The 27,217-nt window shown below is 58.4% G+C and overlaps 1 protein-coding gene across 3 annotated transcripts in view; it reads right to left on the bottom strand.

Annotated features, from left to right (window-relative positions):
- Nucleotides 1–25,511, bottom strand: part of LOXL3 (lysyl oxidase like 3) — a 31,985-nt gene extending 6,474 nt beyond the window's left edge. Inside the window, exons 1-9 of one of the 3 annotated variants that reach the window (XM_030547117.1) lie at nucleotides 25,441–25,511; nucleotides 12,694–13,019; nucleotides 10,987–11,150; nucleotides 10,354–10,565; nucleotides 4,454–4,679; nucleotides 4,039–4,219; nucleotides 3,317–3,471; nucleotides 1,323–1,496; nucleotides 515–677 (exon numbers count right to left, since the gene is read on the bottom strand). In XM_030547117.1, coding sequence (XP_030402977.1) covers nucleotides 515–677; nucleotides 1,323–1,496; nucleotides 3,317–3,471; nucleotides 4,039–4,219; nucleotides 4,454–4,679; nucleotides 10,354–10,565; nucleotides 10,987–11,150; nucleotides 12,694–13,006 — 1,588 coding nt within the window. In that variant the 5' untranslated portion in view covers nucleotides 13,007–13,019; nucleotides 25,441–25,511. Of the gene's footprint in view, nucleotides 1–514; nucleotides 678–1,322; nucleotides 1,497–3,316; nucleotides 3,472–4,038; nucleotides 4,220–4,453; nucleotides 4,680–10,353; nucleotides 10,566–10,986; nucleotides 11,151–12,693; nucleotides 13,020–16,040; nucleotides 16,203–25,440 lie in introns of those variants that run through there. The other 2 variants (XM_030547119.1, XM_030547118.1) reach the window with 2 other exon arrangements.
- Between the last annotated feature and the right edge of the window lie 1,706 nt (nucleotides 25,512–27,217).

The following is a 27,217-nucleotide window of genomic DNA, read 5'->3' as shown; positions in this document are numbered from 1 at the left end:
AGGCCATATTTGGTTTAGTGCAGGGATGAGCCAATCAGAGCACAGGATGGCTCAGAGCCGTTCTTAGCAAGGGGATGCCGCCCTGCACAGCTGTTTTTTTAGCACAGCTGGACCACAATTCAGAAGTTGCTGCTCTGGTCTGGCAGGGGGTGGAGCTGGCTAAGGGGAGCCGGGGTCTTGCAGCCTCCACCCGCGCTCCTGCCAGCAGGGGCTGGTTAGTGCTGCAGTGGTTGGGAGAGTGGGTCTGGGGGTACAGTGGGGGGGCTCTAGGGATTTGCCCCAGGTCTTACATGGGGCTCTGCTCCTGGCCCAGTGCTGGGGCTGTTGGCTGCTGCCTGGCCCATCCCCAGGACTCCACTCCTAGCCCACACTGGGCCAGGGCACTGGGCATAGGGGATTGTGGGCAGTTTTAGGGCGGGGGGTGCTGTGGGTCTCAACCTGCAGCCCACGTAATACACTCAGAGTTGCTAGTATACGGGGCCAGGGTGACCGAGAGCTCCCCCCCCTCGCTCACTCTCGGAGCAGATGACCCCGGCGGCGAAGCGGGTGTCCGTCCTCTTGCAGTTGAGGCTGTTTCCGTGGTGCTGGCAGTGGCTCAGTGCCATCTCGTGGCCAGCACACCTCACACCGCTCAGCACCATCTCTGTCACGTTGCTGGCATCCCAGTACCACGTCTCCTGGGAGAGACACTGGGCTGGTCAGAGTCCTGTGTGCCCCCTGCCCCTCTGCACAGCAAGCCAGGCACCGAGCCCCTGGCATGTCCCTCCTGCCCCACACTTGTGTGTGCCATGCCCATGCCATGCCATGCCATGCCCCCTCTCTACCCCCGGCAGGACCTGTGCATACCTTCCCGTCTGCTGTGTGTTTAACCCCACCAGCAGCTCCCAGAGACCAAGCCCCCACGGGTCCCTCCCCTCAGTGCCTGGGCCCTGCGAGCAAGCCCTGAGCCAGTCCCAGTGGGTGAACCCCTGCCCCCCACACTCCCTGAGGCCTGGGCCCCTCCAGCACCTACCGTCGCTGCATGCAAAGAGTAGCCCAGGCCGAGCTGGCGACATGCCACCATGGCTTCCTTGGTGGTCCAGCCCTCGCTGCAGACCGTTCCCCACTTACTGCCTCGCTTCACCTCCACGCGGCCCTCGGTTGGGGTTCTTCCTCCTACTATTCGGATCTGTGAAGAAGCCCTGTGGGCCGTGAGCATGCAGCCCCACCCCACAGCCAGCCGGCCCTGCGAACCCAGCATGCTGCCTTTGCCCTGCCAGGGTACTAGGGAGGAGTCCTGGGCCCTGCCTGATGCACTTAGCCAAGCCAGCACTAACACCTACTTGTAAGCCATGGTTAGCGAATCCCAGGCCCAGCTGGCGACAAGCCACCATGGCCTCCAAGGTGCCCCAGCCATCGCCACAGATCAGGCCCCAGGCAGGGCCACCACTGCTCCCAGTGCCCAGCGCCACCTCAACCCGCCCCTCGAAGCGGCTCCGGCCCCCGCTCAGGCGAATCTGTGGAGAGAAGGTGACAAGGCCGGGTTAGCTGGGGGGCAGCGGGAAGGGCTGGCGGCAGGGCCCAGCTGGGTCCCTGAGGGCTCCACTTGCAAGCTCCCGGTGTCCCCCATCTCCCCCAGCAGCCTTCCATGTAGCCACAAGTACCATGGGGTTGGGGCCTGAACTGGCGCTGGGGAAGGGGCCGGAGGGGAGCCCCTACAGAGTGGGTGCAGCCTGGGCAGTGCCAGAGGCAGCTCCAGCTCCAGTCCCGTCTGCTCAGGCTGCGAGGCAGTGCCTGCGAAGAGCTGGCCTGCGGAGCCAATCACCTTAAGGCCAGAGTTGTATCCCCCGCCCCAGCCCCGATCCCCCTGCGGTCCAGACGGCCCCTCCCGTCTGCTGATGGTGATTTGCAGTCGCTTCATCTCCAGGGGGCACCAGGTGCCCAATCCGCCACTGGCCAGTGCGGCAGGACCAGGGCAGCCCTGTCCAGCTGCCCGTTCAGGAGCCAATATCCTGGTCCAGGCTGGTGCTGGGGGCCCTGGAGATGGGGAGTGAAATCAGCAGAGACCTGCCGCGTGGGCAGCTCCTTGTTCACGATGGGAGCGAGCCGAGGGGGAGCTGCGTGTGCCCAGTTTCCCAGTGCCCATCCCCCATGAGCACGCAGGGAGCATGCAGTGCAAAGCAGCAATCTCCTCACGGGCGCTCGGGACTCCCCTCCCTGTGGGCGCAGGCGGGAACGGGCGCCCCAGGGCAGGCTGAGGTTCCCCAACGGATGCTCCTCTCCACCCCAGACCTGGGGTGGCACTGTAGGGTGCCATGCCTGGAGCAGAGGAACAGCTCCAGCCCAGGCTGTGAACTGAACAGACCCTGGGCGTGTGGGACACCTCCCATCATCACAGCCCCTGGCCAGCACCAACCCACATGGGAGAGAGAGACGCCTGGGGGCAGGGGCACCATGGAATGGGGCGGCGACCCACGGGGAAGCAGAGAGGAAATGGAAGAGGGACTGTGCTGAAGGTTCCTCCCTCCCCCCCCATCACTGCCCCCCAAAGTGCCCAGCGCCGAGGGTACGACCAGTCCTCCCGCACCCCAGCCTGGGAATCATCTCCTTTCAGCCTCACCACGGCAGCACTGGGGTCTCTGCTACGTGTTCTGGATGGTAAAAACCCAGCTGGGATGTGCCCCCCCTCCGCAGGGGGCTACCCAGCTGGCACGTGCCCCCCACCACCACCAGGGGACTCTCCCAGCTGGCACATGACACTCCTCCCCCTGCCCAAGCAGGGAGCTACCACAGCTGGCACATACCCGCCCCCCCCCCACTACCAGGGGACTCTCCCAGCTGGCACGACACCCCCCCGAGCAGGGAGCTACCCCCGGGTCTCGTGGGTTGCCTGTGAAAGGCGTTAACATGCTGGGTTTCCCATGGGCAGTCAGACAGCTCCATGCACATGCTGGGTTTTTGTTTGGGTCCCACAGCTCCACCCCACTGCAGTAACACCCAGGTCTGGTGGGCACTAGCACCCTTTTTGTTGCAGGTAAAGTGGGCGCTGCCCCACCTTTACCTGCGTCTCAGAGGTGGTATATGAATGGTGCCAGGGCCTCCTCTCCTGCCCCCTCCATGCCCAGGAGCTGTCCATGTGATGGGGGGACATGAGAGGAAGCTGCTGGCAGAGGACTGGGCCCTGTGAGCCCTGCCAGGGGAGATGGCCCCCTCTGGGCAGTGACCTGGGACACTGGCAGAGCAGCAGATCCTGGGCTCCGCGGGCTCAGCGAGCATCTAAGCCAGGTCCCCTACCCCAGCCCTTGCGGGCTGCCCCCCTGCACGAGGCGGTGCTGACCGTGGTCTCGTAGCCCATGTAGGGGATGTTGCAACGGACCCCAGCGTCCTCGGAGTGCTTGCAGTCCTCTGCCGTGATATTCTTATAGGGGCAGCTCCACAGTGACATCTCCAAGCCTGTGCACTGCACCTCGTTCATGTGGATGGGCCCCATCCCTGGCAGGGAGCAGAGGGGCCGGGGTGATGGGGAGGCAGGCAGCCAGCGCTCCAGGAAATCCCCATACCTACCCTAGTCTCAGGAGCCCACCCTCCCTCCTGCTGGACACATATGGGGGTCTCCTCAGACCTGATGGGTTCCTATGGGGCTGGCATCAGGCATTTCCCTGGCCCTCCAGGGACTGGGCTCTCCCTCAGAGGCTGAATTTCTCCCCACCCTTGCAGCTTGCCTGGCTGGAGTCCCCTTGGAGAGGCTGGCGGAGAGGGGGCAGATGCAGGGCGCGAGGGCACCCAGACTGCACAGTGCTAACTGAGAGCTGGAGCAGCTCAGCAACAGGCCCACTGCAATGTGGGGAGAGCCCCCTCGAGCCAACGTCCCTGGGATGCAGAGCCCTCAACCCGCCTGAGCTGGTTCTCTCCCCTGCAGAGCAACAGGCTCAGGGGCTCAAGCAGGCGCCCAGAGGGCAGACATGCCCTGATGGGCTCCCCGGCATGCACTGAATCACTCCCACGTACGCATGCGACTGCCCCAGAGCTTCTCCCCTCACCACCCCCATCCCAGCTCACCTTGGCCCATGCGTGCTCCCGTCAAAGCCTCCTTGGCACTGCCGAACCCCAGCTCACGGCACACCACACTGGCTGTCAGCAGGTTCCAGCGGTCATCGCAGACGGTGCCCCACTCACTGTTCTTCAGCACCTCAACCCGGCCTTCCCCGGCCTTGGCACCACCCTTCAGCCGGATGCGCTGCTGCGGCGAGAGCACGGGAGACACGTCATGAGACAGCCGACGCTCCTGCACTGCTGCCAGGCCCAGAAGCAAGGGCACCTCAGGGCTCCTGCTGCCCCCACCAGGCCCTGGGAGATAGTCACTGGGCTGGGGCTGCCTACTGACTGACCCTGGGGACCCCCCATTCCAGCTGCTGGCATCACTGCCTGATACGCAGTGGGTATGCCCCACGCTGAACCCACGGAGAGCGCTTACCTGGCCCTGCTGCTGCTGCCGCTGCTGCTTCTTCTTCTTTGGGGAACTGCCAGTGGTGAAGAGGGGCCCTGGCATGCAGCTCACCACAGCGGGCATCCCGCCTTTGCAGGCCGCAGTGGCGTTGCCCTTGTAGAATTCGAAGGGGCACATGGAAATGTGCACCTCATTCCCCGTGCAGGCCACCGAGTGCAGCCGGTAGCTGAGCTGCTGCCGTTCCAGGTACAACCTGCCAGCAGAGAGCAGAGCGTGAGTGCCTGGCGGGGGGGCAGCAGGGTGCCAGGAGCCGAGCCCAGCCCAGGGACTCTCGCCATCCGTGACCCTAACACCAATCAGCAGGGAAGAGAGAGACTGTCACTCCGTGGCCCAGCTCCTTGCAGCACTCCCCCCGGCCCCGGCCAGCAAGGCTCACACTCCTTCTTCACCAGGGAACCCCAGAGCAGGCCACAGGCCTTTGGACTCCAGGACCCTCTGGTGCCAGGCACCCATTTACCTCTTGGGGACCCCAAAGTCCTCCCTGTGCTTGTGTTTGGGGCGAGCTTTGGAGACCGGCCTGGAAAATAGAAAACAACAGTCAAGGAGTTTGGAGCCCAGGTCTGCAACCAACTCCTGCCCTGGCTCTGCCTGCCACTGCCATCCTGGCAGAAAGGGGCTGCCCAGCTGCCTCCAGGGTCCTGGCCAGATCCAGCCATGTGGGCACCAAATCCACCTGGACAGGGCCCAGGTGCCACCCATTCCACCAGGTCTCAGGCAGGGCTCACAGAAGGAGGGAGGCTGCTGCCAGCGACAGCTTCTCCCACCTCATGGCCGGAAATCAGTCACCCACTGCAGTGACTCCATTTCCCACCTGACGGCCCATGACAGGCGTGACGTAGCCATGTCCTGTGTCACGCCAGCCACCACATCCCACAGGCAGGCACATGCTCCCTGGAATGCAGCACACATGGCGCCTGGTACCCTATGGCCATGGCATGCACGCTGCGTGCTCCCCACCCTGGCGACCCCTGGGCCTGCACCACTCGCAACCTCACCCTCTCCCACATAACCCCATAGACAGGCAGGGGCCTGGGCGGGGACCTAGCTGCAAGGGGCCAGGTAGGCTTCCAGGCTGTCTCCCACAAGGCCCTGCTGCGAGCCCCACTCTTCCTGATGCAGCGTCAGTCAGCCCCCAGCATAGCTTGAGTGCCCGGTGTGTTTGGGGCGGGAAGGAAAGCTGGAATTCAGACTCTGCTGCTCACTCCTGCACTGGCCATAATTCAACCCCCTTGCTCCAAATGGAGCTGTAACGTGCAGTATAGCTGGCACCACCCATGTAAATACTGCCCCAAACCATGGACTCCAGTCTGTCCTGCGCTACCCCTCTATCCCGTCCAATGTATCCCCCTCAGTACACCCATCAACCAGCCAGCCACCAACCCACACCTGTGCATAGCTATCCTCCCTCCTATCCCTCCCCCTCCGTACACCCAGCCAGCCACCCCCATATGTACCCACCAACCCATACCTGTGCAAAGCTATCCTCGGGACACCATCCCTGTCCATCTTGGCCAACAGCCATTGATGGACCTATCCTCCATGAACTTTTCTAGTTCTTTTTTGAACCCTTGGCCTTCACAACATCCCCTGGCAGGGAGTTCCACAGGTCGACTGTGCATTGTGTGAAGAAATACTTCCTTTTGTGTGTTTTAAACCTGCTGCCCATTAATTTCATTTGGTGACCCCCTAGTTCTTGTGTTATGAGAAGGAGTAAATAACACAGAGGTGAAAGTAAGCCGGTCCAGTCCAGTATGATGTACCGGCAAGAGCCAGTATGCTGTGCTGGACCACACCAGCTTCCACAGGGATTGAAAGGGCTCTGGGCTGCCCATGGCTGTTGGCAGCCCAGAGCCCTTTGAATCCCAGTTGCGGCTCCAGCTGCCGGGCTGAGGCCGGGATTTAAAGGGCTCAGAGCTCCCCGCAGCTGCTGGCAGCCCAGAGCCCTTTGAATCCTGGCCATGGCCCTGGAGGCGGGGCTGGGGCCAGGATTTAAAGGGCTCAGGGCTCCCCTCAGCAGCAAGCATTCTGGGCCCTTTAAATCCCTGCCCCAGCCCCCGCAAAGCTCAGGGTTCCCGCTGGCGGCAAGAGCCCCAGGCCCTTTAATTTGCCCGTGAGCCCTAGGGGGTCCCAGCCACCTCTTCAGCTGGGAGCCCCTGGTTGATTTAAAGGCCCTAGTTCTCCCAGCCACAGCTGATGCCCCAGGGCCTTTAAATCTTGAGAGGCAACCCTCCCTTCCAGATGAGGCCACACCCCCCAGGACTCCAGCAGTACAGATAAGTGCTGTAAGTTCCTTTCACCCCTGAAATAACAACACTTCCTTATTTACTTTCTCCACACCCGTCATGATTTGATAGACCTTTATCATGGTCCTACTTCGTTGTCTCTTTTCCAAACTGAAAAGTCCCAGTCTTACTGATCTCTCCTCATAGGGTAGCTGTTCCATCTCTTTGATAATTTTTGTTGCCTTTTTCTGAACCTTTCCAATTCCAATATATCTTTTCGCGATGCGGCAATCACATCTGCACGCAGCATTCAAGATGTGGGAGTACCATGGATTTATAAAGAGGCAACATGATATTTTCTGTCCTATTATCTATCCCTTTCTTAATGATTCCCAACATTCTGGTAGCTTATTTGACTGCCGCTGCACATTGAGTGGATGTTTTCAGAGATCTTTCTTGAGTGGTAACAGCTAATTTAGACCCCATCATTTTATATGTATAGTTGGGATTATGTTTTCCAATGTGCATTACTTTGCATTTATCAACATTTAATTTCATCTGCCATTTTGTTGCCCAGTCTCCCAGTTTTGAGAGATCCTTTTGTAGCTCTTTGCAGTCTGCTTGGGACTTAACTATCTTGAGTAGTTTTGTATCATCTCCAAATTTTGACACCTCACGGTTCACCACTTTTCCAAGATTATTTATGAATATGTTGAACAGCACTGGTCCCAATACAGATCTGTGGGGGACACCACTATTTACCTCTCTCCATTCTGAAAACTGACCATTTATTCCTACCCTTTGTTTCCTATCCTTTAACCAGTTACCAATCCATGAGAGAATCTTCCTTCTTATCCCGTGGCAGCTTACTTTGCTTAAGAGTCTTTGGTGAGGAGCCTTATCGAGGCTTTCTAAAAATCCAAGTACACTATATTCACTGGATCCCCCTTGTCCACATGCTTGTTGACCCCCTCAAAGAATTCTAATAGATTGGTGAGGCATGATTTCCCTTTACAAAAACCATGTTGACTCTTCCCCAACAAGTTATGTTCATCTATGTGTCTGACAATTCTGTTCTTTACTATAGTTTCAACCAGTTTTCCCAGTACTGAAGTCAGACTTACTGGCCTGTAATTGCTGTGATCATCTCTGGAGCCCTTTTCAAAATTGGCTCATATTAGCTATCCTCCAGTTATTTGGTACAGAAACTGATTTAAATGGTAGGTTACAAATAACAGTTAGTAGCTCTGCAGTTTCACATTTGGGGTCCTCCAGAACTCTTGGGTGATACCATCTGGTCCTTGAGGCTTATTACTGTTTTGTTTATCAATTTGTTCCAAAACTTCCTCTAATGACACCTCAGTTTGGGACAGTTCCTCAGATTTGCCACCTAAAAAGAATGGCTCAGGTTTGGGAATCTCCCTCACCTCCTCAGCCGTGAAGACCAATGGAAAGAATTCATTTAGTTTCTTGGCACTGGCCTTATCTTCCTTGACTGCTCCTTTAGCATCTCAATCATCCAGTGGCCCCACTGGGTTGTTTAGCAGGCCTCCTGCTTCTGATGTACTTACTTTTTGAGTCTTTGGCTAGCAATTCTTCAAAGTGTTTTTTGGCCTTCCTAATTCTATACTTCATTTGCCAGTGTTTATGCTCCTTTCTATTTTCCTCACTAGGATTTAACTTGCACTGTTTAAAGGATGCCTTTTTGCCTCTCATTGCTTCTTTTACTTTGTTGTTTAGCCACGGTGGCACTTTTTAGGTTCTCTTACTGTGTTTTTTAATTCAGGGTATACATTTAGATTAAACCTCTATTATGGCGTCTTTAAAAAGTTTCCATGCAGCTGCAAGGATTTCCCTTTTGGTGCTGTACCTTTGCATTTCTGTTTCACTAACTTCCTCATGTTTGTGTAGTGCCCCTTTCTGAAAGTAAATGCTGCCCCATTGCACAGCTCCCACTACAGCCTCCAGGCCCTGCCCCCACACACGAGTCCGCCAGCCCCATGGCTTAGGCGCAGGCAGAGGCAGGTGGGGAACGGGAGCGACTCTCAGCCAGCCCAGCTGCTCCACTGCCATTTTCTCCAGAAAATGGCCCGTGTCCACCAGCCCTTCCTTCCCCCTCCAGGAGAGAGAGATCTGCTCCAGGGCCCTGGGCTGACCCCGATGGCCACCGAACCCACTGCTGGGCTGGGTGGGGTGACGACCAACAGTCCCATCTCTGTGGCAGTGGCCCCCACATAGGGATCCCCAGCGTGTCCCCCTGAGAGATGCCCTTGCCAGCTAGTGGTGGGCATGGCGCTCCCAATACAGGGACCAGATCAGACCCCATCTGGGCACAGCCCCCTCCCTGCCCTGCCCCTTGAGGGGCTGGTGTGGGGACCGTATGCAATGCCAGGGCAAGGAGAAAAAGCCATTTCTCATGGAGGACACAGAACACATGCAGGGGCGGGTCAGACCCCAACCAGGCCTCACATCCCATCCACGGCCGAATGAACTTCACCCACTGAAATGCAAAGGCCTCGAAAGAGCTGTGCAGCGAGGGACTCAGCCTGCCTGCCCAAGGCAGCCTTTGAATCCCAGGATGAAGTTCATGGCTCCAGCTGGATTCCCAGGGGCCAGCCCAGAATCCAGCCCTGATGGCAGAAGAGACTGGCCCAGGCAGGGGCAGCTTCTCCCATCCAGAAAGACTCGGAGCCCCAGACCTGCCGAGGAGACTTGGCCTCAGGATGTGGCCCTGGCCCTACCCTGTTACCTTGCACCTGGCCCTGGCCTCCAGCTCTTTATCTTGGCTGCTTGCTTTAACCGCCTGTAGAAAGGAAACGGTGACCTGCCAGTCAGGGGACGGTGAGGGTCCAGCAGATGCCCAGAGGTACGGCCCATAAATCCAGAGACAGCACCACGGCTGGCAACTGCCTGGGAGCCATGGCAGAGCCAGGCTGAGGCTGTCGACCAGCATGGGGCTTGGGAGGGCATGAGGAAGGCCTCCTGGCACTCAGCTCCACGGTGCTGGATCCCTGCAGGGCCATGCACATACAGCCTCCTGGGCCAGACCCGGCCTCTGCACAGGCTCCAGGCCAGGTCTGAGCACCTCAGGCCACCCAGTCACCGCGAGAGCTGGCCAGACGCTTCTGGTGACAAGGGCTGCCCCAGGCTCCCCATGCAGCAGGGCCAGGCTCAGTGTGGCTGCCAAAATGGGAGCACGCTGGGGCTCGCTGGACACAGGCATGGACTCAGGGTCGCTGCCTCAAAGGCAGGGAATTTGTAACAAGGCCCATGCAGGGTCCCTGCCCTCGCCCCATTCTGAGCCATCAGGTTCCACCTCCATGTCCCACCCAACCGACCAGCTTAGTCACATGGGAGACGACGCCCTCACAGTCACCTGACTCCAGCAGCTGGGGATTTAGGAAAAACATCAAATATCAATAGAGTCACAACAGAATCATGAGAGTTGGCAGCACTGACCCAGCTACCACCAGGGCTGCCCCACTGTGGAGCCCCCCAGTCTTACCCCAGCTCCCCCAGGGCTGCCTTGCCATGGGCCCCCTCCAGTCCCTCAGGACTCCCCCCCCCCTTGGTGCCCATGCAGGCCCCACGGGGCACTGCCAGGCCCACCCCATCAGTGGGGTTCTCCTCCAGCCCCTCACTCACTTGTAGAAGTTCCTGTTGACCTTCTTCTCGGCCGGGAAGCCCATCATCCCGCAGACCACGCGATTGTTCTTGGGATTCCAGCCCTCATCGCAGATCTGCGCCCAGCCCTCCTTGTAGCGCACCTCCACCACACCCTCTGTCACCGGCAGCCGCTTCCTGGCACCTGAGACCACAGGCCGCAGCCTGAGCTCCTCCACCTGGTTCTGCTCAGCCTGGCGGAGGGAGGGAGAGCCCATCAGGGCTACTGAGCTCCACCAGACAGGTCCCAACAGCCTGCTCAGTGCCAGCCTGGCCAGTCCACCAGGTCCAGCCCCAGCCCGCCTGGCCCCGCGCCAGCCACCCCAGGCCCCCGTCCCCCGCCAAACCCACCCAGTCTACCCAGCACCAGCACCGACCTGCCCAACCCTCCCAGCCCACCCAGTGCCAATGACGGGGACGCAGAGACCGCACCAGGCTCAAGAGAACCCGGGCGATGGAGCCTGGGCAGGAGTGAGAGCTGGGGCAGGGCAGGGCAGCCCCAGTGTGTGGGCCCCAGGGAGAGGGGTGGTGGCAGCCCTGCTGCGTGGGGCATGCGGGTGGGGGACTGGCAGCCCCCCTGCCTGGGGCCCAGACCCCAGGGCTGCAGCTACTCACCTCGATGACGTTGGAGTCCACATAGCCCGGGATGTGCTCGTCCTTGCAGATCACGCCAGCGTCCTCCTCGTGGCTGCAGTCACTGTTTCCCCAGCCCCGAGACTTGCAGTCTGCAATGCTCTTCTCGCTGCCCCCACAGTTCACATTGTCCAGCCAGACCCGCCCTGCAGAGGCACCAAGCCAGGGAGGGGTCACGGACAGGGCCAGGGCTGGGCCAGAGGGCTGTATATAATGTGTGGGGTCTTTGGGACGTATGTGGCAGTGTGGGGCAGGTCAATGCAACTCAAAAAGAAGTCAGAAGAAACGTGAATCTCAGCCCCAAAGAGTGATTTCCCGGGGAGCTCCTGGGACAGGGGGGTGCAGCCTGGGGTTTCCCCATCCACAAGAACCAGAGCAGCCTCCTTAGGAGCCACGGCCCTGGAATCCCAGCCCCCCACAGTATCCAGCCCCACAGCCACGGGCGGGGGGGTACTTCACATGCACTGCCCCCTGCCACTTTGTGTGCAAATCTACAGCAACACACACCCAGCCTCACTCCACATGCACACACACACCTAACCCCACTGCACACACACATACAGCCCACAGCCCCACTGCGCGCGCACAGCCCCCTGGCCCACTGCACACTGTGACAGAGCTCTGACCTTGATCCCATGGGTCCTGCACTTCTAGGCGGTTTATACTAGCCTCAGTGGCTCACTGTGACCCTCCACGTAGCCCTTCTCTCTCTAGGGCCAGGGTTACAGTCTACTGAGCCCTTTTTATCATAGGCCTGCAAGGAGGTTGGTGAGAGAATCCCAGTCTCCGTTCAGCCTCCTGGCCTGACTTCCCCTCCCAGGAGATGTTCCTGTAGTGTGGGTTGGGGGGAATCCAGGCCCACCCTCTACTCCAGGTTCCAGCCCAGGGACCCTAATGGTAGCAACTATTAGCAGCCAACCTTTCACTGCCAGAGTTGCTTAGAGTCAGGTGGTCACATTAGCTTAATGGCCTCACCTGACTCTTTGCAGGTTAATTGGAGTCAGGTGTTCTCATTAGCCTGGAGCAGCCCCTGCTCTGCTCAGTCAGGGAACAGAAAACTGTTAATCCAGTGGCCAGTGTATCTGCCTTCTGCTGTACCCAACTGGCCTGGGTATACACCTAGCCCTACTGCATGCGCACCACGTGGCACTGCACACACAGCCCCCAAACCCGCTGCATGCACACACACACCTAGCCCCACTGCTTGCGCACTCAGCTGCACTGCACATAGCACACAGCCCCCCTGCATGCACATACACAGCCCCTAGCCCACTGCACATGCACGCACACCCAGCCCCACTGCACATGCACGCACACACAGGCTCACTGCACGCGCATCCAGCCGCACTGCATACACATCCAGCCGCACTGCACGCACACAGCCCCCAGCCTGACTGCGTGAACACACACATCCAGCCCCACTGCATGTGCATCCAGCCATACTGCCCACACACAAAACCCCACAACTGCACACACACATACACAGCCCCTCCGTGCATGTTCACACACACAGCCCCACTGAGCAAATACAGCCCACAACCCCATCACATGCACAAACAGCCCCCAGCCCCATTGCACGCACACTCCCCCATAAGCTCAGTGACACACACAGCTCCACCATGCACACCCCCCAACACACATACAGATTCTGGCCCTGGCAGTCAGGGCCACGCCAGCTACGACCCTCACCAATGCCTTTGCCATATTTGGCGCTGTGGGCCCAGCCGGTGGCGGCCACGAAGCCAAGGTGGCGGCACAGCACGTGGGCGTTGGCCAGCGTGAAGTCGTCGTCACAGATGGTGCCCCACTCCTCATTGTAGAAGACCTCGATGCGCCCCTCGTTGTGCTTGCGGGGGTACCCAGCCAGGCGGAACTTCAGTTTGGGGCCCTGGCTCTGCACTGTGGGCGTGGGCCCGGTGTGCTGAGCAGCACACACCCAGAGCCAGACGCTGCAGAGCAGGGCCAGCAGTTCCTGCCATGCCCAGGCACTGCTGCTCCTCATGGCTGAGATGGGCCTGGAAAAAAAGGAAGATGGGGTCAGATGGGCCCCCACGCTCACAAACAGGGGCACAGCCCCATGGAACCGCAGAGACGTAGGGCCTTGGGGCACGTCTGCATATATGGCGCCGCGTGGCCCAGGGAAGGGCTGGCCCCATTGGGCCTCAGGGCCCGTCTGCACGCCCGGCGCCCCGCAGCCAGGGGAAGGGCCGGCCCCGTCTGCATGCCCGGCGCTGCGCGGCCAGGGGAAGGGCCGGCCCCATCTGCACGCCCAGCACCGCATGTCCCGGGGAAGGGCTTGCCCCGTGGGGCCTCAGGGCACGCCTGCATGTGCAGCGCCGTGCAGCCTGGGGAAGGGCCAGCCCCGACAGGTCTCGGGGCACATCTGCATGTCTGGCTCTTTTCTGCACCCTCTCCAGTTTTCAACATCCGTTTTAAAAGGTGGGCAGCAGAATGGGTGCTATATTCCAAGTACCTGCCTCACCACTGCCATATACAGAGGGGAAATGTCCTTGGCGCTCCTACTCACGACTCCCCCGTTATACACCCAGGCACTGCATTAGCCTCTGCCCACAGTATTGCACCAGGAGCTCATTGCTTTGCTTATCCACTATGACCCCTGTATGAAATCGGGTTTGCTTGACGAAAGCTACGTACCCACAAAACTAGGCTGAGTAGCATTAATCATATTCATATTCTGTAATTCTTCATTATCTAACTGAATCCTGGATCTGCTTTTTCATTATTTTCCCCAGGACTGATATCAGGCTAACCAGCCTATCCTGTCTGCCCTTACTGAATATTTGCACATTAGCCCTGTTTCTGACTCCTGGACTTTCCCCAGTATTCCAAAATTTATTAAAAATAAACTCCACTTGGCCAGAGATCACCACAGCCAATTCTTTTAGGACTCTTGGGTGCAAGTTATCCAGGCCTGCTGATTTTAAAATGTTTATCCTAACATTCAACTTGATGGCATTTCATCATTTGGATATTACACAATAACTTCAGAAGGCAGCATCTGATCAATAGCAGAATCCTATTGATTTTGATGGCAAGCAGAAAAACGGGAAGGTGGAAAGGGGGGGACACAGAGCACTGGCATGTTGTCAGCAGAACCAGCAGCTTTGGCCACCTCTGTAATTGTCTGCAGATCAAGGAACCAGTTGATGTCACCATCGACACCTTCCAGCATAACCACCACCCGGTCAGCTCTGCCCATCCCACAATGCAGTTTACCATGTTAGAGAGAAATGGAATAAAAAGGAGGAAAGTTAGGGGCGGCAGAGAGCCCCTGGCATGGGAGGGAGAGGGAACAGGGGGAAGCAGAGAGCCCCTGGCACAGGGGAGGAGAGGGCCCCTGGCACAGGGCACAGGGCAGTTGTTTCTGAGCATAGTGCAGGCATGAGGGGCACAGGGGACACTGAGTGGCAGACTCTGATCAGACAGGGCATGGCTGGCTCCCAAAACCTCAACGGCCAGGTTGGGTTTGCAAGAACAGAACCAAAGCCAGCTGGGAGATTGTTTGTGGGCAGTCAGCAGGGCCGGCTGGGTCGCTGTCCACCCCCATGGAAGGCATCTGCCCCTTCACCAGGCCAGATCATCACTGTGTCTCGCTGACCCCGCAGGATCAGGACTAAAAATCCAATCATTTACCTGCAGCTTGCCAGGACACGCCAGCCCTTCCTGCTGGATGAAGACTCCGGCACTGACATTCCCTGCATCACAGGCTAGGCTGCTGTGTACACATCAGGCCTGTGCTCGTCCCCAGCTGGCCCCTTTGGTCCAGCTCTCCAAAGTCATTAATGGACTCAGTCTGCTCTGGGCTTTGTGACTGGCATCTTCCCAGCAGCTGGGACCTTGGCAACACAGTCCCAGCGCTGCAGAGCTCACAGTCTGAACTGCCCAAGCGGGGAGGGGACACAGAGCAGCGGGGCAGCTGGGTTTTATTGGTTCTCTCTCTTTCTCAGCAGAGGTCACTTGGGTTTATTGACCTTTTCGAGAGTGGAAGGCAGAGAGACTGGGGCATGTTGGGCCCAAGCATTCAAGCCTTCCAGTATGAGACCCCAGCCAGCTCAGCCAAAGGGACTGCCGAAATGGGGGAGCAGAGGGACTAGTTCACTCACCATGGAAATATTGGGAGGGGGTTCAACACCATGTAAACTCACAGAGGCAAGAGTGGGACCCAGAGGGGCTGCTGAAGCAGCCACTGCAGCACCCAGAATCTGGCCAGGGAACAGATAGGAACTACTGGGACCCCACCCCCTTCCCCAGCCTGGAACAATCTCCCCCTTCCCCACCCCAGCTGAGCCTCAGTAGCTCCCCTTTCTCCCCTGTTCACAGTAAACTGTCCTCCACTTCCCCCCACTAGCAAGGGCAGAGGTCTGACAAGAGACAGGAACAGAAACATAGTCCAGCATGCAGAGACAGCAGATGTTTCAGTTCTGTGTTTGGAAAGCAGAGTGAGGTTTCCACACCTTGCAGGGATAACGAAATGCTCGAATCCATCGGTACCAGGGAGGGTGTTAAACAGCAGCTGCTACAAATAAACAGCTTTGCATTGGCTGAAGCGGATAACTTGCACCTGCAGCATATGAAAAGCATTGGCCCAGGAGCTCTCTGAATCACTAGATATTTTTCAACTTGGCTGGGAACAAAGAGAAATTCTGTGGGACAGAGCTCATGGTGCACCAGAATTTAAAAGGGGTACATGGGGTGACCTGGGTTACTACAGGCCTAATGGCCTGACATTGGTCCAGAATAAAATCATGGCCAGGCTGATATGGGAGGCAGCGAGTCAAGAATGAAGATGGCAGCACAAGTGATGCCAGTCACCAGGGGTGTATGCAAAATGGGACTCATCAAAAACTTGATATTGTTTTTAATGAGTCCCACGTTGGACTGATAAGAGAAATGTGTTGTCATAACAGACAGACTTCTGGAAGGCATTTGACTTTATCCCATGTGACAGTCTGATAAAAAGATCAGCACTACACAAAATCACTGTAGCCCATAGTAAATGGATTAAAATTGGTTACCTGCTAGAGCTAAAATGTAACGGTGAATGGAGAATAGTGGGGGTGTTTCTGCAGGGGTCTTAACAGGGAACTGTTCTTGACCTGATGCTTTTCGATATCTTTATCCATGATTTGGAAGAAAATATAAAACAATCCAAGGGGTGTTTTCTCTCTCTGGGGAACAGGCTGTAACTCTCACCCCGTCCGAAGGACGTTTACTCTCTGGGTGAATTCAGCAAACCAGCAAGAAGAAACCGGACACATAAATTCTAGTTTTCATAACACCCTCGCTCTGCACCCACCCATTGATGGCCTGCAGGATTTGCTCCTGAGACCCTCAGCAAAGGGTCCCAATTGTTTGGTCCTTTTCTTATATAGACTCCTATTACCCCCCACCCCCATCCCAATTTTTCATACTTGCTGTCTGGTCACCCTATCAGCACCCCAGGACGGCCTCTGTCACATAACCTGGAGGAATCATAGACTTTAAGGTCAGAAGGGACCATTACAATCATCTAGTCTGATCTCCTGCACGACGCAGGCCACAGAATCTCACCTACCACTCCTGTATCAAACCTGTGTCTGAGCCATTGAAGTTCTCAAATCGTGGTTTAAAGACCTCAAGCTGCAGAGAATCCTCCAGCAAATGACCCGTGCCCCATGCTGCAAAGGCGAAAAACCCCCAGGGTTTCTGCCAATCTGCCCTGGAGGAAAATTTCTTCCCAACCCCAAATATGGCCATCAGCTAAACCCTGAGCACGTGGGCAAAACTCACCAGCCAGCACCCAGGAAAGAATTCTCTGTAGTAACTCAGATCCCACCCCATAGACTCATAGACTCTAGGACTGGAAGGGACCTCGAGAGGTGATCGAGTCCAGTCCCCTGCCCTCTTGGCAGGACCAAATACTGTCTAGACCATCCCTGATAGACATTTATCTAACCTACTCTTAAATATCTCCAGCGATGGAGATTCCACAACTTCCCTAGGCAATCTATTCCAGTGTTTAACTATCCTGACAGTTAGGAACTTTTTCCTAATGTCCATCCTAAACCTCCCTTGCTGCAGTTTAAGCCCATTGCTTCTTGTTCTATCATTGGAGGCTAAGGTGAACAAGTTTTCTCCCTCCTCCTGATGACACCCTTTTAGATACCTGAAAACTGCTATCATGTCCCCTCTCAGTCTTCTCTTTTCCAAACTAAACAAACCCAATTCTTTCAGCCTTCCTTCATAGGTCATGTTCTCAAGACCTTTAATCATTCTTGTTGCTCTTCTCTGGACCCTCTCCAATTTCTCCACATCTTTCTTGAAATGCGGCGCCCAGAACTGGACACAATACTCCAGTTGAGGCCTGACCAGCGCAGAGTAAAGCAGAAGAATGACTTCTCGTGTCTTGTTTACAACACACCTATTAATGCATCCCAGAATCACGTTTGCTTTTTTTGCAACAGTATCACACTGTTGACTCATATTAAGCTTGTGGTCTACTATGACCCCTAGATCTCTTTCTGCCATACTCCTTCCTAGACAGTCTCTTCCCATTCTGTATGTGTGAAACTGATTGTTCCTTCCTAGGTGGAGCACTTTGCATTTATCCATCTAACATCCCATCACAGATCTTTGGGCATATTCACCACTAGTAGTCAAAGACCAATTGCCAGAATTAGGCTATCCCATTATAACTATTGATCCCTAGGAGAGCAGCCACAGGGGGGGACATGACACACTTTGCCAGTCAGTCACATACCTCTGTTAGAGAGCAGGACTCCCGAGCTCTAATCCTGGCTCAGGGAGGGTAGCATTTCCCTGTAGTTAGAGCAGCAGTGGCCAAGTAATGTGGCCAAGCAGCTGAGAGCTGCCCCCTGGCTTCAGATCTGCCAGAAGTGCCGCTGTGCAGCCTCTCGGTGCCTCATCAGTAAGATGGTCTGAGCTGCAACTGCCCTTGCGCAGGGTCTGAGGCCTCACTCAGTGCAAGGCACTGCACAGAAACATGGACAGCAGCCACACAGGGGCTCTTGGGTCCCAGCCCAGTGCCCCATGCTGCAGGGTATTGGGCAGGGAGTCCCCCGCTCCAGTGCGGCACAGCAGGACAGGCAGCCCTCATCACATGCCATATGCAGCAGTCCAAACAACCCAGCCCCCCTGAGAGCTCTGCTTGGAGCACACCAGGGTAGGGAGGGCACAAGGAGAGAGACGAGGCAAGACCTGAGCACTGGCCAGGGGCTGGATTCTGCAGGGCTGAGAGGACGGGGGATGCCAGGAAGGGGCGCCAGCACTCTGGCACCAGAAGGTTAGATAACCTGAGAAGGGAACAGACGATGGGAGGCAGCACCTGGGCTCTGCGTTTCCTGCCTCATCTCAGGGCCCCCCGGCTGTGGAAGGCTCTTCCTCGCACTCAGCCGAGTTCCATCAAGGCCAGGGGAGAAGAGAGTGTTTCTGAGAGGGGTACAACATGCTGGCTGAGGCAAGGCACTGGGCCGGTCCCCTCATGAGGGGACAGCTCCAGATACTGGCATGCAGCACATTTACAGTGCAAAGGAAACATATTTCACCCAACATGTAATCAGCCTGTGGAACTCACAGCCACAAAGTATCGCTGAGGCCGAGATCTTTTCAGGAGTCACACAAGGCTCAGGCATTTGCAGGGACAATGGAGCCACGCAGAGTTACACTGGAGAACACCAAAAATTCAGCCAGGCCATAACCTTCCAAGGCACAAGCTGCCCAGCCCAGTCGGCTGGTGCCTCCCACCTGGGGCAGGCTGCTCAGGAGGGGCTGCCGGGAGATGCAGCTGCTGGTGTCAGGAGCTGTCATACAGGAGCCAAGTGTGTGATCCTGCCTGGCCACTCCTGCGGCTCGGGAACCCAGGTCGCCCACTCCGGCCAGAGACAACGTTTCCTCTGACTGAGGTTGTGTGTGAGGGGTCCCCGCCCAGAGTAGGACATTCGATCCACCCCACACCAAGCCAGATGTGCCTGCCTCCCCGGCATGAATGGGCCTCAGAGACTTCGGGGAAAAGGCTCGGAAGGACTGACAGACTTTATGCAAACAGCAGGGAGGGAGTTAAGAGAGAGCCCAGCTCCCTGCGACTGCTCAGGAAACCTCAGGAATTTACTGACAGCGCCAGTGAATGGGCAGGCTGCGTGCAGGGCCCAAGGCCACCTCCTCGCAGGGGAACGGGGCCAGGAGCGGGGGCGGGAAGGGGTTAAAGCTGCCAGCTAGGGGAATGAGAGGCCTTGCTGAATCCGGGGGTGGGGACAAGGATGGGGGCTCAGCAATCCCCCCACACCTGCCCACCTCTATGCTGGCCCCTGCTCAGACCCTCCCCACGGTTGTCCCCTTGCCTGGGGGCACAGGGAGTCTTCTACCCACACCAGCACTGGGGAGTGTCCCTGGGCAGCTGAGGCCAAGCCCTGCAGAGCCCAGCGTGGACATGGCCTGCTCTGCCCTGCCATCTCTGTTGACAGCGCCCCCGGCGCTCTGCCCTTCCTCTCCCTCACACGCTCATGCAGGCCATGGCCAAACCCTAACTCCTCTTCCTGTTGTCTGCCTCCCTCGTCCCATCCCCTCCTGCTGGGACACCCCCTCTCCATCCCGTGCTCCCCAAGTGGTCCTCTTTCCCCCGCACCAAGCCTGTGGCCCTTGGTCCCTGTGGTCAGTGTGCGCTTCTGGAACAGTGGCCTGTCTCGACATCAACCGCAGAGCTGCTCGTGCAGGTGTCGCTGTGCCTGGGCAGAGCCAGAGTCTGAGCAGGGATGTGGGCTCCAACCCCCTGCTTGGCAGCCCAGCTCCTCATGGCTGGGTTGGCACAGGGCCAGTTAGCGCTCAACCTGCTACCCAGACACATTCGTCAACAGTGAGACATGAGCCGGCCTGGACCTAAGTCAGTGCTGGTCCCATTTTCAGAGGCGTGGGAAATGACGACGGGCAGAGCTGACTGGGGAGGCTGGTACAGTGGGCAAACAGCATGCACTTTAATACAGCCACGTGCAAGGTCACAAAGGATGTAGGTCACGCATATGGCAAGGCCACAGCCAGGAATGCAGCAGCACTGGTGCAAAGCTCCCCGTGGGACACTCTGGTAAGAGAAAGGACATGATCCTGCAATGCAGAGTGAGGAGCAGAGAGGTGGTGTCACCTTTGTATACAGCATTAGCGAGACCATCACAGGACATGGCCTCCAGTACCGGTGCCCACGCTCCAGAAGGGATGTGGACCACTAGATAAGGGATGAGAGAAGAGCTACAGGAACAACGTGAGGTCTGGCAAACCAGTCCTGCAGCAAGACACTGAAGCAGCTCAATCCAAGGGCAGGCTAAGGGATGAATTGGCCTTGTCTGCAAGTTCACATCCCAGAGTCCAACTGCTCCCTCCTGAAATGACGCAGCAGAGAGCAGGAAAGTCCCCACTGACTGACCGCCTGGCAGCACTGGTGCTGCAAGCAATGTAGCTCGTGGGGCTGGCAGCTGACCTGGCTCCAGGACACACTTCCTGCTAATACAGAGTCTGGGGCAGGGATGGAGCCGGGTGCATTGGGGGAACCAGTGGTGGTGACATTCCCAGGTGGCACCAGGCAGGGCTGCGGCCCTACATAGGGCAAAGACAAACTCCGGGGCCCCAGGGCCAGACACAGCTTGGGCAAGGCAGCTGGAGAATCTTTAGAAGCTCTAGCAGTCCCTCTCCAGTGGTCAGGCCCCAGCAGAGTCCTACCTGCGCAGAAGCCCTGCCTACAGTTCGCCGCCCTCCTTCATTCCACGTGTCCACAACGGGCTTGTGGCCCGAGCCAGCCCAGCCTCCACAAGGGGGCCACAGCCGGGTCAGGTGCTCAAACAGTTCTGGTCTCTCCGGCCGACTGGGGGGCCTGGCAGGAAGAGCGACCGACAGCCACGTCTGCGCTCTCCGAGTAATGCCAGGGCTGGGGGGCGCCCGTGCTATGTCACCCTCCACGTCCCTCCCCTCTGGGGAGCTGAGCAGAGGTCAGTGCTGCAGCTGAGCCTCTGGGGCAGGCAGTTTGGTAGTGCCAGTCAGAGCCAGGGGCACTGTTCTGCCCACTACAGACACGAGTCCGTGTGCACACGCGGGGTGGGGCTGGCACCAGCCCCTGCAAGCCCCTGGCAAACAGACACAGTGCAGGGGAGGAAGTGCGGTCCAGGCAATTCTGTGGAAACAGGGTATTTCTGGGGGCTCCCAAGCGTGTGTTGGGGACAGGGCCAAGCCCACAGCCCTGGAACGGGGCAGGACACAAGCCGCTGCCCTGGCGTTATCACAGGGATGTCTGTCCGCTAGGGTCTAGCCTGCTGCTCACGGTAAAACCGCCTCACTTCTGATCCTCACCTTGTCCGTGAGCTGCCTCATCCGAAGGGAGCATGCAGAGACATGCCCCACCTGAGCCCTGGCTGCGAAACATGCTGCAGAAATACTGCTGGTTAAAGATTAATTCAGTCCCCTCCAGATTGTGGGAACAAAGCTGCCCTGGGCTCTTCTGGGCATCTCGTGACTACTGGCACTAAACAGCCAGGGCAGCGTATGCTCCCTCCTGTAGCTGCTGTAGAACTGGGTCCTGTCCTGTGGGGCAGCCTGGCCCCAGGGATCCCCTGCATGGCTGACCCCAGGCTCTGCAATCTCTTAGCTAAGCACAAGACCCTATGGCCCAAGAAAGCTCCACCTGATGAAACACAAGCACACAGGGCTCCAGGAGCACGTCCCCCAGGGCCCTGCTCTCTGTCTGAGCTCCCCACTGCATACAGAGCCCAGCCTACTGCCAAGCCCCCAAGGTATCTGGGTCCCCAAGAGATGCCTGTGGCCATGATGACAGCCACATCACCAGGACAATGAACTGGTCACCCCACAGGGGACAGCTAGGGGCTCATGACAACAGGAAACAGAACTGTCCCGAGAGCCTGCCTTGGCCTCTGGAACTCACTGCCACAGGATATGCTCCAAAGCTTAGCTCTGTGCCTGAGCTCCCTTGCAAGAGCCCCTCGCTCACACATGCTGGCTGAGCCTGGGGTACAGCCCTTTTCCAGCCCCGCTCACACCAGCACTCCCTCTGCAGGTGTGCCGAGCCACCTGGCTGATCCAGGCAAAAGTTCCCAGCTAGGCACCGGCTGCAGCCCCAGGCAAGTGCAATCACAGCCCAGGAACCCGTGACCCGTTCCGAGGTGAACCGCTTCCCTGCGCTGTGACAGCTGCAGCAGGTGTGACCAGGTAACAACCATGCAGCCCTATGGAGCTCAGCCCCAAGGAAAGAGTATGGCGGGCAGGGGAGACTGTGGCCCACCAGCTTCAGCCCCACTGGGAGGCAGGAGTCAGGGCCAGTTTGGGCTCCATTGGGGAATGGGGGGGCAGTCATGGCCCCGCCAGGGCTGGAGGTGTTTCATTAGCAGCTGGTGATGCTGCAGGGAGGCAGGCAGGGCTGAGAGGCCAGTGTTACACACAGCAGCCAAATTGAGGCTCGCTGGGCCAGGGCACAGCCTGGCCCTTTTCATCAGTGGGGGCTGCTCCCATAAACACGGGAGCCCCAGAGCCAGCAGCCTGGATTACTCTCTAAGATACACCTGGCTCCTCTATGCGTCCTTCCATTTCCAGAGTTCCAACGAGCTTTCCAAGGGCAGGGGAATGCGAGATACCACCTGCTCCACAGAGGCAGTGACAGGCAGGACTCACTCAGCCATGAGGAGAGAACCCAGGAGTCCTGGCTCTCAGCCCTGCTGCTCTCACCACTAGATCCCACTCCCTTTTCAGAGGCAGGGACAGAACCCAGGAGTCCTGGCTCCCAGCCCTGCTGCTCTCACCACTAGATCCCACTCCCTTTTCAGAGCCAGGGACAGAACCCAGGAGTCCTACCTCCCAGTCCTGCTGCTCTCACTACTAGACCCCACTCCCTTTTCAGAGCCAGGGACAGAACCCAGGAGTCCTGGCTCTCAGCCCTGCTGCTCTCACCACTAGATCCCACTCCCTTTTCAGAGCCAGGGACAGAACCCAGGAGTCCTACCTCCCAGTCCTGCTGCTCTCACTACTAGACCCCACTCCCTTTTCAGAGCCAGGGACAGAACCCAGGAGTCCTACCTCCCAGTCCTGCTGCTCTCACTACTAGACCCCACTCCCTTTTCAGAGCCAGGGACAGAACCCAGGAGTCCTGGCTCCCAGCCCTGCTGCTCTCACCATTAGATCCCACTCCCTTTTCAGAGCCAGGGACAGAACCCAGGACTCCTGGCTCCTAGCCCTGCTGCTCTCACCACTAGACCATTCCTCCTTGCTTGGTACTGTAACCTCCTCCCTAGCACAAATTCTCTTTCACTCTGGCCCCTGGCTCAGCAAAGTATAACATGAGGGGCAGGGCCGGTGCAAGCATTTAGGTGACCTATGCTGTCGCCTAGGGCACTAGGATTTGGGGGGGCGGCATTTTCTTTGGCAGCGATCGCGGCGGTGCATCTTCGGCTGCCCCAGTCGCCGCCAGCATTTAAGCGGAGGGAGCTGGGGCACGGGAGCGCGGGGAGGGCCGGCTGCAGTAAGGAAGGCAGGGGCGGCACGCAGGCGAACTCCCTGCCCCAGCTCACCTCTGCCCCGCCTCCTCCCCGAGCACGCCGTGGCTGCTTCACTTCTCCTGCCTCCCAGGCTTGCAGCGCCTGCTTGGGAGGCGGGAGAGGTGAAGCAGCCACGGCGTGCTTGGGGTGGAGGTGGAGCAGGGGTGAGCTGGGGCGGGGGGGGTGTCTCAGGGCTGAGGGTGGGGAACTGCCACAAGCGGGGTGCCTCAGAGCGGAGGGGGGGAGCTGCCGTTGGGGGGAGACTCCTCAGGATGGAGGGGAGGAGCTGCCGTGGGGGGGTACCTCAGGGCGGGGGCTTGGGGACAGGGGAGGGCACAAGATGGAAGTTTTGCCTACGGCACAAAACATACTTGCACCGGCCCCTGATGAGGGGCTGGAGCACAACTCCAGCCTGCCCTGTGAGCTCTGCCCTTCATCTGGAGGCACAGAGCCCAGCAGGCGGAGCTGGGGCCCTCTCGACAAGGCACCCCCCAGGGGATGGGAGGCCACCAGCCATTCAAGCAGCCGACTTCTGCTCCTTTCCCGAAGCTGCTGCCACCCCCTCGAGGTTGGGGAGTTCAGTGCAGCCAGCGTACCCTCTGCCCCCTGCAGGCCCCAGTGCCCCCACGGGTACCAGAGCCAGGGAGGAGGGATGCCCAGGGCACGGCAGGCATGGGGGATGCCAGCACGGCCCTTGGCTGGCTGGGGCGGGTTCTTTGGGGTCTGCCTGGGGCTCTGAGAACTGCAACAGGCAGCTTGTTTGCAGAAAATGACCTAGATGGAATGTGCAGACACTCGGATGGCTGCAACCATCTGCAAACTCCACAGCGAGCTGCTGCCAGCCAGTCCCAGATAGCTGCCGGGCACAGGCTGCTCCATTTGGCTTACCCGGCGTAGGGTGACCAGATGGCCAGTGTGAAAAATCAGGACAGGGAGTGGGGGGTAATAGGAGCCTATATAAGAAAAAGACCCAAAAATCAGACTGTCCCTTTAAAATAGGGACTTCGGGTCACCCTAACCCAGGGACATGGACCCTGCCCCGCTAGCCACCGCTCACCTTACCAAATGCTGCTGCAGCAGAGGTCTGAACCCAACCAGAGGCAGAACTGGGGCTGACTCTCCCCTGGAGGATAAAAGGAGCTCCCCCTCCCCCACACACCCTGTCCTGGGTCCACCCTCATCACACAGGCTCCTCCAGGAGCTGCAGCAAATTCCAGAGTCTGGAAATTCTGAGTCCCCTTCGGAGGTTTATAAATTACAGCTCAGCAAACAAGCTGCTGGCGGCCAGGAGCCCTAGACAGCCAACCCAAGGCACGACAGCTACACAACCCCTACCCTGCACAATGCCCCCATCTACACCACACTCAACAAACAGGCCTTTGAGCTGCAAGAACCCTGTGCAGGCCCAGCGGAGCATCCAGCACCCCCAGCAACACAACCACAACAGAGTGTACAGGGCCCTCCTCCCCCCCCCACACCATAAGTGACCTGAACTGCACAACCCCAAGTATTATACATCCCTCCCCAGCGCACAACCCCCAGCCCCTAGCCCCTGTGCAGACCCTCTCCCTGCCGCACAACTGCCCTGCTACACAGCCGCCCGCAGCACACACCTCTGTCCGCACACACGTCCCCACTACACAGCACTCCCCCAACTACACAATGCACAAGGCTGCCACACACAGCCCTCAACCAGTACACAACTCCCATTCTGGCACACACAGTCCACAGCCCCTCAACACACAACCCCCCCGCCGTGAGCTCAGCCGGCCGGAGCGGTGGGGTCCGACACCGCGGCGATGGGCACCAGCACAGGACGGCAGCGCCTGGCTAACGCGGAGCCCGAGCAGCACCACCGGCCCGGCCCGGCCCGCTCCGCTCCCCCGGCGGGCGTTACCTGGCGCGCCCCTGTCCCGACCGGGCGGCGCTGCGGGCGAAGGGCTGCGGGGCTGCTCCGCAGGGCCTGCGCTCGCTGCTGGGTGGGGCCAGCTCGGCCCCTCTCCCCGCCCCCGAGCCCTGCGAGAGCGGCCGCCTGCCCGCCAGCGCAGGGCCCCCAGGAGGGTCTGGTCCGGCCCGGCCGCGCCCCCGCCGGTCCGCACCGCGGCCTCTGGGCGCTGCGGGAACCGGCCTGAAACCCCATCGCTACTGGGAGGGCGCAGGTCGGACCCCGGGGCGGGGGCCGGGCGCGTAGGGGGCCGTCAACCTCACCGAGCCCACCCCGGGCAGGGGCCGGGCGTGTTGGGGTGTCAGCCCCTCAGACCCCACCCCGGGCGTGTTGGGGGGCGTCAGCCCCACAGACCCCACCCCGGGCGGGGGCTGGGTGTGTTGGGGGGGTCAACCCCCCAGCCCCACTCTGGACAGCCCTGCATATGGAATTCCCCTCTGATGGGTCTGAGGGCTCTGCACTTCTGCTTCCGCTGGGGTTTGACTGTCCCTCATCGCTGTAGGGTCCAAGCGCCCCCATCCTGCCGGGGCCCCCTCACTCCACGAGCATCTGGTAACTGGGGCCCCTCCCAGATGAGGAGGGAGGGCTTAGGCTCCCCACCAGGCCCGGCAGGGGGCAGAGAAGTGTCCCCCAGGTGGGGGGGTTGCTATTGAGAGCTGACCCCCAAGACGCCCCAGTGTGAGGGCTGAGGCCTTTTTCTACAGTAAGCAACAGCGGCCGCAGCAGGGCAGCAGCCCTGAGCTAAGAAGCAGAAAATCCTCACATTCCATGTAATATCTCTTGAGCTGTTCCTGTCCTGAGAGCACTCACCATCACCAGCTAAAGAGACAGATCGTCAGACGTTTAGGGAAAACGTCTGATGCATTTTGTCTGGCAAGGAACCACTGCTCAACAGCTGTGATTGGGAAATCACTACTTCCTTACTGTTTTGCCTTTATGGTCCCCACCAGGGCCGGCTTTAAGAACTCTGGGGCCCGATTCGAATACCCGGCGGCGGTCTGGGTCTTTGGCATCACTTCAGCGGTGTTGGGGTCCTTCACTCAACCCGGACCCCCTGCTGCCGAAGTGCCACCGAAGACCCCGACTGCCACCAGGTATGTAAAAAAAATTAAAAAGACACCTCAGGCACGGGGCCTCAGTTCTGGGGAATCAGCCTAAAGCTGGCTCTGGTCCCCACTTCTCTGCGGTTTGTATGGTCTCTCTGGTTCTTTGATTGTTTCTGTCTGTTACATAATTAACTGCAAGATTTGAATCAACTAAGGTGGTGGGTGTGACAGGGCAAAGAAGTGTTTTGTAATGGGCCAGGATGGGTGAAAAATGGTGTTTTGTAGGACTTTAGTTCACAATGACTGGTTACAGTGCAGCTAAGCAGGACTCAAATTCCACTGTATAAACGGGGGTCCAAAATGGAGCTGCCAGACCTCAACATCCTGCCAACTGCATTGTGCAGAAGCTGGAGCCCCGGATGACCTGAGCCTGACTGGCCAGCAGGAAAAGTTTGTCTGCCTTATTGGGAGTGGTGAGCATTGTCTGCTTAGCATGCGCATTCTGTTTAGGAAAAGGTTAATAACTAGAAGTTAAGGATATTACTGTGCAAGGCTCTTGCACTGGTAAAAGGCCCTGCAGAAGATGATGCTCTGAGCCCTGGGAACTGGGAAAGGATGGGGATGCCTACATTAACCCATGGAAGGGTAAAGGTGGGGTGCCCTAGAGTGTGAGGCAGGTAACA

This window comes from Gopherus evgoodei, unplaced genomic scaffold (genome assembly GCF_007399415.2).
Source record: "Gopherus evgoodei ecotype Sinaloan lineage unplaced genomic scaffold, rGopEvg1_v1.p scaffold_52_arrow_ctg1, whole genome shotgun sequence".
Taxonomy (NCBI): Eukaryota; Metazoa; Chordata; order Testudines; family Testudinidae; genus Gopherus; species Gopherus evgoodei.
This window is presented reverse-complemented; position numbering and strand designations above follow the sequence as displayed.